This window comes from Amphiprion ocellaris, chromosome 19 (genome assembly GCF_022539595.1).
Source record: "Amphiprion ocellaris isolate individual 3 ecotype Okinawa chromosome 19, ASM2253959v1, whole genome shotgun sequence".
In the NCBI taxonomy this organism is placed as follows: domain Eukaryota; kingdom Metazoa; phylum Chordata; class Actinopteri; family Pomacentridae; genus Amphiprion; species Amphiprion ocellaris.
In genome coordinates this window covers 13,116,272-13,132,119 of record NC_072784.1, presented here as the reverse complement: position 1 = coordinate 13,132,119, position 15,848 = coordinate 13,116,272, and the positions used below count along the sequence as shown (strand labels likewise).

At 38.1% G+C, this 15,848-nt stretch overlaps 1 protein-coding gene across 1 annotated transcript; it reads right to left on the bottom strand.

Annotated features, from left to right (window-relative positions):
- Positions 1-2,092: 2,092 nt before the first annotated feature.
- retsat.2 (retinol saturase, tandem duplicate 2) lies at positions 2,093-15,808 on the bottom strand. The gene is made up of 11 exons (XM_023278752.3): positions 15,603-15,808; positions 12,046-12,228; positions 10,716-10,957; positions 8,808-9,009; positions 8,521-8,718; positions 8,312-8,431; positions 6,884-7,022; positions 4,864-4,973; positions 4,547-4,716; positions 2,768-2,927; positions 2,093-2,683 (listed from the first exon to the last, which is right to left on the bottom strand). Exons 1-11 carry the CDS (start codon positions 15,760-15,762, stop codon positions 2,535-2,537), a joined length of 1,833 nt encoding a protein of 610 aa, XP_023134520.2. The 5' UTR covers positions 15,763-15,808; the 3' UTR covers positions 2,093-2,534.
- Between the last annotated feature and the right edge of the window lie 40 nt (positions 15,809-15,848).

Below are 15,848 nucleotides of genomic sequence, written 5' to 3'. Positions count from 1 at the left end.
TTAATAAGTATAACCTTGTTTAGGAACATTTCAATTATTTGAGAGCAGTCCTAAAGAACTGCCTGTAATCCCAATCATCACCTATGAAAAGTCATTCCAGGTTTCCTTGTCTCAATCATACGACGTAGTGTGTAATTGTATGCAGCACAGTGAGACGGCATACTTCTTGTTTCCGTTTTCACGCCGTTTACATCAACAGAATGCACTGAAACTTTGCCCCCACTAGCTTAGCCTTGCCGTAGCACGCAGCTCAAAGGGGGCGTGTCCTATCTACTCATTCATATCTATGAGAACAACGATGGCTGCACATAAGGACGCCTGACGTTGATTAGCTGCGTAAATACCGTTATATACAGTCTATGGTAAATACGTATGTGAATCGCATCATTGGCTGCAGCAGCCAGTCACCGGTCACTCACTGACTCACACTGAAAAATAGCACAGAATGAATTGTTACGTGTTTATTTTATTTACAATTTAGGTTGGATTTTTTTTTTTTTGTGCGCAGCGCAGATTTTCTGTGCGCGGAGACCGTGTCAGCAGTGCGCAATTGCGCACGCGCGCAGTTTAGAGGGAACAGTGGTCCAGGGTTAGCCTTAGCCAGTTTAGTTTTACACTGTTAGTGTTGCAGCTAATAGAACACAGACTAGAATATTTCTGCATGTGTCGATGGCATTACATCCTTGAAAAGTTCATGTTGCATTTCAGAGTTTTCAGGTCTCTGAAAATTTCTCAAAATGAGCTAAACTGAAATCATTTTCAGGTGATGCAGCTTGTAAATAATCAAATAATCGATCTGAGGTGACTTTACTGTCAAAAATTGGAGTTTTAAACATCTTTAAGTAGAAATTTTTCGCATTTTATTCCTTTAATAAAGCTTAACAGGTTGAAATCTCAGACTTAATATTGTGCTTGATGTGTAGCAGCTGTGTTTTATGTTGTTTCCTTCATAAAGACATTTTCTTGTCTTCATCCCACGACTTAAGCTTTCCAATAACTCAATAAGTACTTTGAAGCTCTGCTGTATTCATGGTGTAGTTATATGAAGACGTACTGATTCATCCAAACACAAGTGTCTTTACACTGCAGTCACTGAGACACATTCACTGCACTCTCTTGACATTTGAGACTCTTCTTTTTGTAAATTCTTGTCAGAAAAGCCAAATTAATTTGACCACGATTCAGTGTTGAAAAGTCAGAAAATGGAAAAACTTCCACAAAACTTGTAGCTCCAATCAAAATAGACCTGGAATTCTGACTCTGTCTGTTTGGTCCATCTCCTCACAGTCTTGAGCACACACTTAGGAGATTTTAGTTCTGCTTGTAAGTCTAGAGAAAGTGACCCAGACAGTGTTCACAGAAGCCTAAAGCTGCACAGGAAACCAAGCAATATACAATCTGTAATGTGATCTAGTGTTTGCCTGTATTTTGAATGTTTACACTTTGCATAAGTTATCTAGTATGCTAAGTGTTGTAGCACCTCAATAACACAGGGTTCCAGTAGGATGACCACACCGACCAAAAGAAATGAGGAAACCATAGTACCACCAATCAGAGCTACAGTGGTCGAACTCCTAAAGTGACTTCATGGATAATGAACTACTTTCACCAAATTACTGACTAGATCACTCCGGGCCTGCAGAAGAGGAATGTTCCAACAAGAGAACCATCCAAAACTTACTGCCAAACGCAAGAGATTGTAAATAAGTTTTAAAAAGTGAAAACTATGAGCAAACCAAGGACGTTGCCTGACCTGAATCCAACAAAACACTCACGGAAAGACAGAGAAACTCAACCATCCAGCAAAGACCAACTGAAAGAAATAAACTCTGAAGACTGATTGAACATTTTGCAGACAGTTGGTTTCCCCCAAGCCAAAAGAGATCAAATATTTCATGCAAAATAAACTGAAATATTGAAAAAAAGTTGCATCAACTTTCATTTCAGTAAGATTCTACCCTGAGGCCTCTATTTTTAATTTTATAAATCTAAACTGCTAGTTTTAAATTTAGAGCAAGTTTTCTATTATTCATCACAGATGTAATGCAATTATTGAAAACACTGCAAAAAAATACTCACGGCACATCACAGAAAAAGTTGTAACTAATTTATTGTTTGCACCTTTTGATTCAAATCAAAGGGAGGAACTGTTCTAAGCTTAAACCAAACAAAAATGGCATAATTAGGCACAGAGGTAAATGTAAAAACAAATGTACATAAAATATCACACAACACAGTGCATATGAATTCCAACATGTGAACACATGATGTTAGCTGAGAAGAGTTCAGGTGGGTCTTACTACTCAGTCATCCAGCATCCCTTCTTTTAACTTATGTTACTGACTATTCAACAAAAATGGAAGCAGTCCAAAGTTAAAGCAGCTCAGTGCTGGTATGACGTAATGTGGAAAATGAAACTTCCCACTTTGTTATATCGATTCATTAGCTTTCAGACTCCCAGTAAGTCTTTGATCTGTAGTGTGGCAGCACAGTGGTGGTTAATTACAGTATGTAGTGGTCACTCAGCTGAGAAGTTACTCCCCTTTCAATTTCTCGTTCATAAATTTGGTTTTCTTTGCCAAGGCGATGGCGTCCAGATGGAGGTTGCGGTTGAGGAGGACCGAACCGCAGGTGAGAGCTCCAGCGAGGGCGCCGGCGAAACCGCAAACAAACACGTCCTGACCTGCGATACAGAAACAACAAGTGTGAGAAATGGAAGGAATATTGTGTTCAGTTCAAAAACTGGACAAAATGAAGCTGCACAGACCTGTCAGATAGAGGTTCTTCAGAGGAGTCTGAGGTCTCACTGTGGCGTTGACATCAGGACAGAACCGGGCGACGCCGTGATCCGCTCCATAGATTTCACCTTTAGGGGCTCCAATGTAGTGAGTGTTTGTGATGGGGGTTCCAGCGTCAACGTACTCGATCTACACAAACACAGTTATATTAATATACAGTATTCAATCACAATCAAATACCACAGTGTGCCATGACTCCTCCTTCCATTAGGTCTCTATATTTTCAATTTTTGTTGCGTTTGTCAAAAAAAGATGATGATTCTACTGTATTTTTATTATTCAGGTAATAGTCTGGGGTGGTTAATATTCACTGCAGATAATGCATTAAAAGAATTTACATTTCGCCACCATTTAACAGTTTTCTGTAAATGAGCATTTCATACACTTGCAATAGGGCTATCAACAAAAGCTGAAAAGCAGAAGTTTGTTTGGTTTGTCCCAGAATTCACAGGTGTACTTGGAACACTAGCTTGGCTTCAGCTAATTTTGCAGTTATTAATTTGACAATAATTTTCTCAATATATCCCTGATTTGTTTTGTTGCTGCAATGTACAAAAATAATGAGAAGTGCCTGTTAGTATTTCCCACATCCCTTACATGTCCGACCAATAGCCTAAAACTCCAAGATATTTAGTTTAGTATGACAGAGAAAACTATCAAATCCTCAAATGCTTAAAATAAAATAACAGATTAACTCTTTGCATTTCTTTTTCATCAAAGTGGGAGGCATATCCAAACGTTTTTTTAAATTTGTGTCACATGGACTCAGGATGTCCAAAGTCAATGTCACAGAATCGAGGTCGATCATAGCCTTTTTAACTGATCACTATTGTCACTGATCTAAACTTAATGACTGCAAGTTACCATGGTACACTTTGCAGAAAGTCTACTGGCGCTGTCTGGAGGACCTTAAGCATCATGGAAGTCTTTCTCATGGCGTTCATGCTAGCTAAACCCCTACAATGCTCTCTGCTTGCCAACACAGAGCTTTCAGGAGTCTGATTGATGCCTCCTCAGGTTGTAACAGCATTAAACGGTAAGAAGGCTCCACCTTGTGGTACTACTAGGTACTACAGTTAATCTGACATGAAAGTAGAAAACAGGATGTTGGAGCTTCTGGAGCCGCTGAATACTCTACCCTCTCCATACTACATTTCAGATAGTGCCCTACCAGAGCTTCAGGTTCATGGCCACCTATGTAACATGGGCAACTTAGAAGTAAAATTAGAAGCAAAAATGCTTTATTTTTCTAACTGCATTGCAGAGCTAAGCAATTGTCCATGACGTTTGCACACTTGAAGTGTGTATTATCTTGGAAAATGGTATCGGAAGACACTAAATATTAAATTACAGGGGGTCCTCGACTTACGTCAGAGTTCTGTTCCTGCAGATCGATGGAAGTCCATTTTCGCCGTAAGTCGGAACTCCAGCGGAAATGTAAACAAAGCTGCTACGTGCATCACGATATCGATCAGTTCTTCAGACAAGTCATGGATACCAATGACTTACGTGCATGTATGAGTCATTTTACAAAATGATAACAGAATATTGTTGTTGATGTTGAGCTTTCACACTAGCCTGTGTGAAGGTTCAATAAACAACCAGGGAACAGGATAAAGTCTCACCCATTCATCAGAGGGTCGCTATAATATGTTGCACTATTTTTGTAACTTGACCGATGTTCATCAGTGTTTCGCCCTTTTACGCTAATGAGAAGTGAGAAGACAGCGGAGAGATTCAGTCTTTACCTTGTCTCTGGTGATCTTGGGGAAAACATCCATAACCACCTCCAGAATAGAGTCGATGAACGCCTGCTTCAGAGCTTTGTAGTCGTGTCCTCTGTTCGTCACTTTGCCATCCTTCCACTCCTCAAACCACTGATAGTTGGCAAAACTGACCAGACTCAAAGTAGACTTTCCTGATGGGAAGGAAAAGTAAAACAATGTTTGAAAAAGCAGGACACACCGTGTTGTGGAATCGCCAGGTGGGGTTTTTCTACACTGGCCACACTGGTAAGAGGTCATGCGTGAACCGAGCTTCCCTGTAAACTTGTCGTGATCTGTACCTGGTGATCTTTCCTCCCAGGTTGGATCTTTAGCTGACGGAGAGGCAACAAACAGCAAAGGCACTTTTTTAGCAGAGTCCTCTCTGTCTCTATTCAAATATTCCTCCACCCTTGAAAGGAAACAGATTCACATTAACATAAAACAATGAAACCTCAAGCATTCTCAGGATGGCAAAATGGAATTATACATGTGAGTGCAATAAGAGATAACAGCTTCCACTAGATTTAACTCCTCAGTCTACTAATATTTTGTGAACTCAAGCCTAAAATCTTCACAATACATTCTAAAGTCTGTATTTGTAATATGCATTTCCACATTCACATTAAGTGTTCAGATGAAATCCTTTTCAGACATAGTATATGCAACATTACAGCTTCATTAACGTGACAGCATTTTGTCTCTTCACTTTAATTGTTCATCGTGGCTTCAGTCACACACCACAGCACACCCCAAACCATCCTGTCTCCACGTCAGGGATAATTTATGCAGTTATTTCTGTTGTTTCTGTTAGGATTTATTTTTTAAGGTACTACTAACTGAACACTGAAATTGATATCACATATGAGTATTACAATATTGAAATTAATAACAATTTGTTGTGTAATTAATGTATGAGTTATGTTGACCTGAATAGGGAGCGGGGATTAACCCCAGGCTCTGAAGGGTTAAATACATGATGGATACAGTCAGGTCAAAAAGTTACAGCTGCACACGCGCACGCACACACACACACACACACACCAGTACAAAGAGTGTTTTCACACACACGCACGCACGCACGCACGCACGCACGCACGCACGCACGCACGCACCAAAATGATGGAAAGATTGACTCTGCTTCATAGTATATTGCTATTTCCTCATAAGATAAAAACTAATTGCACCGAAACTGCTAAACTCAAGGTTGTTTAAGGGAGGAAACCAAAATAATCTTTCCTGTGAAATACCACTAATGGCTGCATCACATCTGAGCTAACAATGGAATAATACAAACTGGTAGAAAGCGGGAAAAAGTTTGCAGGAGGGTTCTTTTTACAGGGTGCGGCTCCTGGAGATTGGATGAATCATGTGCCAAGAGATATGGACATATCTGTGCATCAACTAATGGGAGAGCTGAGTCTAAACCACGGTTTATCCTCACCTTTAGCCAATCACATTTCAATATTTGAATTGTATGTTTGTGTTCTATAACCAATCACATTTCACCACACTGAATAAAATGCTCTGTTCATATCAGTCTTTATCCTTTTCTGGGAGGCTGTCCCAAATAGAAAAGGTCCTTGTACAAGATTCTTTTGAGACACTGATATTTACAAAATAAAGAGCTTAATTGGAGAGAAGTGGTTTGTCTTCTATCTCAAAAAATGAACATGCTCAACATTTCCTATGTGTGAATGTGTGCAACTCTTTTGCTTTGGAAACACTCACATGGATCCTGCAGGTATTTAATAAACTCAGAGGAAACATTCCTACCAACAGCTGGGAGCAACAAATTGAACATCAGCTTCAGATTACATTCATTATTGGTGAGTGTCATTAATGTGGTTTTCTCTGTCTTTATCACAGTAAAGTTTTTTCTATTTCAGTTTCAATTTTTGAATTTCTCTCGGGATTAATAAAGTCTATCTATCTATAAGAGGTGTAAAATTCCAGAGCTAATGAATGATGAATGTGTTCTGTGATTTTGGCAACAAAATGTGATTTTTCTGTGATGTTATTGGACTAAATATTGGTGCTAAAATGTGGAAAAAGCCTTACTCAGATCCCTTTATACAACTCAAAGTGTGTTACTTATGTGTGCGAATGTAACAGCATTAAGTGGTGGAACGGGTTGCAACGATTAATTGATTAGTTGCCAAATACTTGCTGCTGTCATTTTATGAAAAATGACGAGGGTGCCCATTCAAACGTGAAGCAGATTAACAAAGGAGGGAGTGTCTGAAAGGAGCAAAGACTCTAGAAAAACTGGCCTTACAAGCTAGACAGCCTCTGTTTAAATTCAAACAATAATCAACTTACAGTTCATCAAAATTGTTCTCAGAAAAGATCCAGTAGTTGTCTGCCTTCAGGCCCAGGTCCTCCTTGGTTCCATTCAGACCCAGGAAAATACTCAGACCTCCTTCGCCGTTCTTCATCATACCCAGCTGCTTCTGGATGGCTGCAGGACAGAAGAATAACAGCATAGAATTTTACAACAGATTGCCGATAACAGCGACCTGAAGTGAGTCATTGTCCTCATTAGTGGAAAAGAACAAGTACCGCTTTGGAGTGTCTCCTGGAGTGCTGAAATGATTAGTTAGTGGTTCAATCAGAAGAGGATTAATCAACAAGTGTTGTGATTGTCAACTCATCTCCCACTAAATAAAAAAAAAAAAAAGCTTCACTATCTCTTTTCCAAGCCTGTCAAATGAGGGGATTTGCTGTTTTTCTCTGTTTTAGACCATCACAAATTAAATATATTGTCACTTGTACATGTTTCACTACACTGAGACATTTTCTGTTCTGAATAGTTCATTATTTAGCCCTCTGAACCTCAAAATTGGCAACGGGTTGAAAAGGCCTGTTGTGTTTTAAAGTAATGCAAGATAACACCATTTATCAGGGGCAGAAGCTATAAAAAACAGAAGAAGAGTCAGACTTTGAGCTTTCTTGACAGTCCTTGATGTAATTATCCGTGGCGAAAATGGAACAAAATCAACACGTAAAATCCTATTTCGTCAAAAATGTAATTATTCTCTAAGTCTCATTGAAAAAAGTAACCAAAACAGAGAGTTTGCTCTAGCCGGATTATGTAAAAAATATTTTTTAAAAATCAGGAATTTTTGGGTTGAACTGCTGACTGTGTTTACACAAAGCATATATGGATTCTAAAATCATTTCAATGGACCTCTTCCCATCACTCAATTAAATGCATTGCAACAAGATTTAAAAAGAAATCCAACAGACTGATTTAAACCTGTAATAGTTACTAACATTATTTCACTGGGAAGGGTTAACATTATAACACTGTGTGGAACTTAAATTCAAATTGCTGCATTAGTCAATTTAAAACTAAATTCAAGTTGAGGTTACTATATGAAATTAAACTTAATGAACATTGAGGTCAGGATTTAAAGTCCCCTCCACCTACATACTTAACACTGAAGCAATTAGATTTTTTAAATTTGTCAATTTACAAACTTGTGTCCATAATCATGGTAATTAAGTATGTAACACTTAGAAATTATTTTTAAATAACATGGGAATACTACTCGGAAAACTTATGTTTAAAGCTATAAATCATATAGCAAGTGGTAATTAACACTTTTGACTGGAGAGAAAAAGCTAATTCCCACTGACTCAGTGTAGCTGGTTGGCTGAACTTAATTTCACTATAGGACTGATGCAAACTGTTATATTACTAAGTTCACTCTACTTCTAGCCATGGTTGTGCTGTTACCATCTTACCTGGCATGGCCTGCAGCTCTTTGGGCAGCAGCTTCTGGTAGGTGTTGAAGATGCCGGCGTTAGAGATGACCATGGGTGCATGGATATGGACCTCCTCCTGACCTTTCATCACGCTCACACCTGGAAACATAAAAACCAGTACATCACCTCCTCTGTGGCATCTACATGATGTGACTGTGTGCAGAAAGAACTGAATGAATCTCACCCACCAATAGCTTCCTTAGAATCGTTGAATAAGATGCGGTTGACTGGAGCTCGAACCAGAACAGCACCTCCTGCCTTCTCAATGATGGGGATCATGTGATAAGAAATTTCAGTGGCTCCACCTTTAGGATACCAGGCGCCGTTCAGGTAGTGACTGACCAATAAACTGTGCATGGAAAAGCTGGCATCTTTGGGTATGTTACCTTCAGATCAGAGAAGGAAAAAAAATGGTGAGCAGCACGTTGAAGGATTGATCTGATCACACCGACTGAGCTTTAACTCCAGGACTTACCGTAGGTGCCGAAGATGTAGGTGAAAACAGCCCTGAGGTCCTTGTTCTCCGTCAGTTCATTGACCACTTCTGTCACGCTGCGAGGAGCCATTTTGAAGAAGGAAGACAGACGCTGGACGAGGCCGGTGTAGATCAGGAACTTGGCCATGGGGATGGGGAGGAGCTTCAGCATAGCCAGGAGCCAAATACCCCGACCAACTTGCTAAAAACAAAACACAGACGCACAAATGATTTCTGCAGCACATACACTAAGAGCCTAAGCAAAGAGCTTACTTTTACTTCCAAAAATAACACTGCTTCTGATAATTTTTAATCCTTTAAAAGTGGTTTCCTACACTAAGATCTTTCTACCATCCCTCAAGGAGGTTTTAGACATGTTTACTTGATCAGAAATAGGAAAATGTCGTTTTCTGTCAAGTAATTAACACTAGTCTGACTCACCAAATGTAGACTATGTGTATAAGCCTGCCATTGCTTTCTTCTTCCCTTCCACTGTCTGTTTGTTGATGTTTTCAAAACATCCTTTGCTACTGGGAACAACAAGAACCTCTAAGCTAGCAACCTACACAATGAAAATTTCAAGTTTTGCCCAAGATGGTTTTATTTTTTGGTGATCATTTTTTAAGACCGTGCTCATCTCGCAGAATAAAATAGATCCATCAAAACAAATACCCCATCGCTGCATCCTGTTCTAAGCAAACCATGATGTTTAATTTAAAGACATACAAACACACCAGAGCTTTGTTTTTACCCTTTTAGCTGAATGCGAATGTGGTGCAGTCAGACCATTCTACAGATTAGTCCAGCTATGGAAGACAAAGGGAACACTGACTTATTGCCTTCACTGTACATTATCTTACTGCCATGTAGTCAGCACTGAGATGCAAACTGAGTGAAGAAAAACCCTGTCATTAGACATACAAATATGGTTTTGAGGATGTTTTTTGGAAATTGAAACCACTGTCCTAGCATTTGCAAACTGACTGAATATATACTCACTGAAGTCACTTAAAAAAGGCATATTTCTGTGTATAAAATGGAGTTGACTGCTTTTTTTACTCATGATCTGTCTTTTTGTATATATAAAAATATCACTTGGACATGTTTACAAGGTAAACAAACTGGATTTTCACTGGGAGGGGTCTTTAAATGGAAATGTATAAGTGATAACTTGAAAATGGACAGATATTATGCACTAAAACTTGTCTTAAACACAGATGCACTTGTTAAAAATAATGTCTTAGCCATGTTGTTTATATACAATTTATCTGTTTTATGACTTCCTTGTCATTCTTTTTTAATTCCTACACGTGGATCTACACTGTGCTGTTCTTTTTTGCAAACTGCTAAGAGATTTTAGTAATATATTACATAGAAAAATAAAAAGATGCTGACAGGTAAAGACAGTGACATTGCTTTATCTGTGTGTCAGGGCAAAACGCTGTTGCAATGATGCTGGGTGAAATTGTGCAACTCTGCAGCTAATAGGAGAGCTCAGCAGTTCCTCCAACCTTTGCATTTCCAGCTAATTATGTGAAGAATATCAGCGACAACATCAACAGAACTCTGGATAACAAAGCTCATCTGGGCCACACCATCCAAAGTACAAATTTACACAAGAGTTTCTCAAGAAGAAAAAAGTACAAACTATGACCTGGACAAGAATGTTGCCTGGCTTGAAAGATAACAAAACTCGTCTGCGCTAAAGTGCAGATTTTAAACGCATGCTTGACGGGGAGAAAAGACATTTACACGCTGCAATAATGAGTGAAGGTCTCCACAGCAAAACAAGTCCCCTTATCGTGTAAAAATAATAAAAGACCCCTCACGTTTTCAGCTGCTAATGACACAGTATCAGCTTGCAGATATATCTGATTGAAAACGACTTGTGGTGCAACAGGTTCCTACCTTCACCAGCTTCATGTACTCGTCGATGGCCTTCTCCTCTCCAGGGAAACACTTCTTCAGCTCCTCGGGGAAGCGAGTCCTGCCGCTGTAGATGGGGTACCGTCGCCGGTTTTCTGGAGGTCCCACAACCACGTGGTCAAACGGGTTGTCCAAAGGCTCCCATTGCAGCTGTCCGTCCGTCATCTGGTCCAGCATGCAGCGAAACGGCTTGTGGTCCAGCAGGTCACCGATGTAGTGGATTCCTGAGAGACAAAAGGCAGTTTATGTTAGCCTATTATGAGACTAGAATGTTTGTAGAGTCAAAACTTTAGCTCTAAATTAGTCACTTTAATCTTCACGGCCGTAGGGAATTAGGCATAATCTTTATATTAAATATGTAAAGTTCTGTAATTTATAACGCTGTAGGGTTTCAAGGTTTAAATTTCCATATTCAATAACACCGCAACTTCTCAGCCTTAACATTCATATTAGTTAGGTTAAGTTTTGTAATTCATAATACCATGAGGGTTTTGCTGTACTATTATATTAGTTAGGCTATTTTCAATAATCAATAATACTGAAGGATCTCAGTCATAATATAATATAATTAAAGTCAGGTAAAGTAGTGTTTTATTTTGTAGGGTTTGAATCTCTAATATGCAAATTACTCCAGTAAAAATCTGACTACGTGAGGGATCATGTAGATACAGCTGCAGGAATATTAAAAAAAAATTAGCAAAAATTAATAGAAACTCCCATAAAACACAAATTGTATGTAAAGAGCATGGCCTAGGCATTATGTCTAATAAGCAGATTGTTTTTTAAGCAATGCTGTAGTCCAAAGTTTGTCCATTTAATTTATTTAGCTTGATTTGATTTATCCTGTGGAATATGCATCCTCACTTAACCAGTAATACATCTCTGTTTAAATAACACTATAGGATCTTAAACCCAATATTTAAACTTGTTAAGTTAATATGAATTCATATCATAGCCTTTTTTTTACTTTTGCACAATGGTTGTTTTTTTAAATACGCTGTATAAAAACAGTGACTTGACTTCTCCCATTTCACCTTGCTAAATCTCAGAGAGAGAACTTTAATACATAAAGTTAGATCTATTTGCAAAGCTGGTCCTAGAATCTTCAATAGAAAGCAAATGGACTTCTCTTTTAGCCTAAAGAACATTCATGAATCTAAAAGAGAAGTTCTCGTTGTTTCTATTAAAGTTCCTAGGAATATCATGACCTGGATGACAGAGTCGACACAGACATCTGCAAAACATCTACTTGCTTATATTCTGCTGTTTGGAAAGCAACACTTTGTTCATTTTAATTCTAAGTTCTTCTCACCAACATCAAACTCGAAGCCTTTCTCAGTAAATGTGTGGCAGCATCCTCCAGCTCGATCGTGCTGCTCCAGAACCAAGACTTTCTTTCCAACTTTGGCCAGCAGCACCCCGAGTCCGAGTCCACCGATCCCACTGCCGATGATGATGGCATCAAGGTTGTCTGGGACTTTACTGGCCAAGAAACCTGAAGACATGGAAACAAAATATCAAAGCAACAGCAAGCACATAACAAGGATTAGGGTCTAGTCAATCAATAAATCATCCTATTTTACTTCCAGGTGTTCTTGTTTTGGTTGACTTATTTGTTTAAATTCTTATGATTTATATTACGTTGTCTTTTATTATTTTTTTATGTTATATAGATTCTAATTTGAGTGTCAACATCTTTTATTTTCTTCCTCAGCAATATTTCAAATGATGCCTTCATACCTCAATGTACTCTGACTTTAAATAAAGTTTGTATAAATACATAAAAACATCCATAAAATAACAATCAGAGAATTGCAGCATTATTTGGTCTCAGCTTCACAAAGGCAACAACATTCTAATGTGCACTTTACATTAAATATCTTTAGGTTTATGGATTAATGTTTTTAAAAACAATAATAATAATCTGGATTTGGGACTTTTGGAACTTTACAACTTCCACTCCAACCCCACAGATCTGATATCATTTGAATTTAAATGATACGTTTAGATGAATATTGCATTAAACTAAGTGATACTCTTAATTATTTTTCAGTTTCTATTTTAATTAATCATTGAATTATTTTACTGATAAAACTTTAGAAACTCTGGCACCATAAAGCCATAAGAAAACCAGCAAATGCTAACATAAGTTTTGGGCATTTTAGCTGAGCTCTTTCACTATGCAAGAATGTAAACTGGTTTCTTAAAGATATAGTTGAAAAAATACCCCAAAAAACTGTTGCTAGATTATTATCTGTCTATTGAGTTATAAATTAATTGCCTAAATGTGTAATTTCTACATCAGTTTCAGTTAAAGGAACAGACAGATTTGTTTTATAGTTTTGAACAGATATTTATTTTTTTCAGAAATAGACATATCAGAAATCCTTGCTGCAGGTTGCAAGCTATTTTTAAATATTTATTTGAATGTTAAACTAAGTTAAGCTAACGTTTGTGCGGACAGTTTGCCCTACAGCTCCCAGTGCCCTACACCTTGCTACCTACAGCGGGCTAACAGCACTTTAACTGCTATTTTGTACGGAGAAATCACCTGTCCACTAACATAACTCAACTTCACACCCCAAAAAAAAAACTGAACATACTAGAACTTTGAAGCATTTCACTTATAACATTCAACCAACGGAGAAAGGTAGCACAAGTTAGCTTATTAAGTGGACAATATTTTGGTCTATTTCGGATATCCGACAGACTCCCTTCCCAAACTTATGCTGCTATTTGAACAATACAGTCGGCTTTCGGGATATAAGATAAATCTAAACAAAACCCAAACGCTCTCATACAACTACAACCCGTCGGTGGAGATAACTACTAGGTGCCCTATGATGTGGCAGGGTGAATCCTTAAAATACTTGGGTATTAGTATACCAAAAAAATCAAACAAAAATTTTTGAATTCAATTATACTTCACTAAAGAAAAAGATAAATGAAGATCTGAAAAGGTGGAATTTAATTCCATATTTCAGTTTATATTCACGGATTGAGTCTATCAAAATGAATGTTTTACCAAGACTCTAATACTTGTTTCAGACTTTATCAATACAAACTGATCAAATTCAATTTAATGAGTGGGACAAGATGATATCGAGATATATATATGGGAAGGAAAAAGGCCAAGAGTCTGCTTTAAGATGTTGCAATTGTCTAAAGAGAAGGGAGGGTGGGGTCTGCCATCTCTAAGGGATTACTTTTGGGCAGCACAGATGAAGGCATTGATTAATTGGTGTGACATATCATATAATGCCCAATGGAAAAGCACAGAGGAGAAAATATTTCCTTTCCCAATACAAGTTACTCTGGCTGATGTGAATAATCAAAAATATATTGACACTACTGATAACCCTTGGGTTCAATGAGCTCTCTCTATATGGAAAAATGTGGTTAAAGAATATAACCTGAAAAAAGACATTGTAATGTTATAATAGCAAGCTTATGATTGTGACTTCCTACCAAATAAACTGGACTCATGATTCAAATTTTGGACCTGTAAAAGGGATAACAACTTTAAGCAAGTTGATTAAGGATGGTGAAGTTTTCAGCTTCAATACACAAACATAAATATGCACTGGAAAAACAAGACTTTTATTGATATCTACAAATATGTCTTTATATAGAAACAAAAGTAGATCCAGTGTCAGAGAGCAACATGGACTTACTGAAATTGTTTAGATGTTCATATGATGAGAAAACGAACAAGAAGCCAATTTCAATTCTGTATAAATGTTTGATGAATCGTAAGTTTCATTCCACTGAATATGTAAAGACAATGTGGGAGAAAGAAGGAGGGATGACTGTATCAGAGGAGGAATGGACTGCAATATGGAAACTCCAGTGGAAATGCACAAACTCACAGAGATGGAAGGAATATGGATGGAAAACCTTGATACTTTATCACTCCATGTCAAAAAAAAAAAAAAAAACACACCATGACAGAACTCCTCCTATCTGCTGGAGAAAGTGTGGAGACCAACGTGCAAACCATTTTCATATCCTATTGTACTGCCCACTTATTGGACAGTATTAAAGGATGTTCTTGGAAAACTGCAAGACATTTTTAAATGTATAATTCCATTTGAAATACAGTTTACTCTGGATGTTTACCACATTACTGGAGAAAAAAGGATAAATATCTGTTGAGTGTTTTGTTGGTTGCAAGTAAGAATTCGATAACAAACAAATGGCTATAACACTGGATATTTATAAAATGGAAGAGATGACAGCGTTTGTAAATCAAAAACAAAACTGGTGTGTAGCATGTTGGGGAAAATGGACTACTTATACAAAAATTAAAAAGCCCAATTTAATTTTGAGTCTATCAGAGTCCTTTCAGTGTCTGCTGGTAGAATCAGCCGAAGGTAGAAAACTGGTTAAAACAAGCCAACAGGCAGAAAAACTATCTGCGGAAAATGTTCTGCTGCTTCACCAATAAATAAAGCAACAGTGATCATATCACAGTAAATCCAAACGAGAACAGAGTTTACGCTGAATGAGCGTCTCGGCTACCTCCTCCATAGAACCTGCCAATCATTCCAGACCGGACTGTCAGTAAAGTAGCCCCGCCCCCTGGCTCCGCAAATTTGAACGCTCTATATAAAATTCATTATGATTTATTTTAAGATCCGCGACCTGATCTCTCGTTTTGACCATAACAGCTAATTAAAAAAAATACTGAGCTGTAGAAAAGCAGTCTATCAAATTTTAGTTTTTCCCGTGATGAATTGAGCCAGAGCTTTTTAGAGCCAGCCCTAGCGGACGGTGTGATATTGAAAGTTTTCACACTTCCGGGTAGGCTTCATTTTTGGAGCCAGGCGCTACGTCCATGTTTATTATACAGTCTATGGTTTAACTCACCTTGTTTCAGGACTTTGTTCTTCTCTTTCCGGTCGTGAACCATCTTTTTAAGCGGTTCTCGGGTGTCCCTCTCGAAGGGATTCGGTCCGGGGCTGCTGAAGACATATTTTAATACAAATATGACTATAGCAACCAAAATAATCGGCACAACGATCCACATCGTAGCTGTGCGTTGCCCTGGTGAGACTCAGACGTCTGGGGCGGTCACTTCCTCGTTACGTGGCTTTTAAATACCGCCCACATGAC

Bases quoted from the DNA above. Each gene is read 5' to 3' on its own strand.
- retsat.2 (XM_023278752.3), bottom strand. From the start codon at position 15,762: ATGTGGATCGTTGTGCCGATTATTTTGGTTGCTATAGTCATATTTGTA. The intron at 12,229-15,602 runs GTGAGTTAAACC...CCATGTCTTCAG, and splicing joins GAACAAAGTCCTGAAACAAG to GTTTCTTGGCCAGTAAAGTC. The intron at 2,684-2,767 runs GTCTGTGCAGCT...TCTGTATCGCAG, and splicing joins GAAGAACCTCTATCTGACAG to GTCAGGACGTGTTTGTTTGC.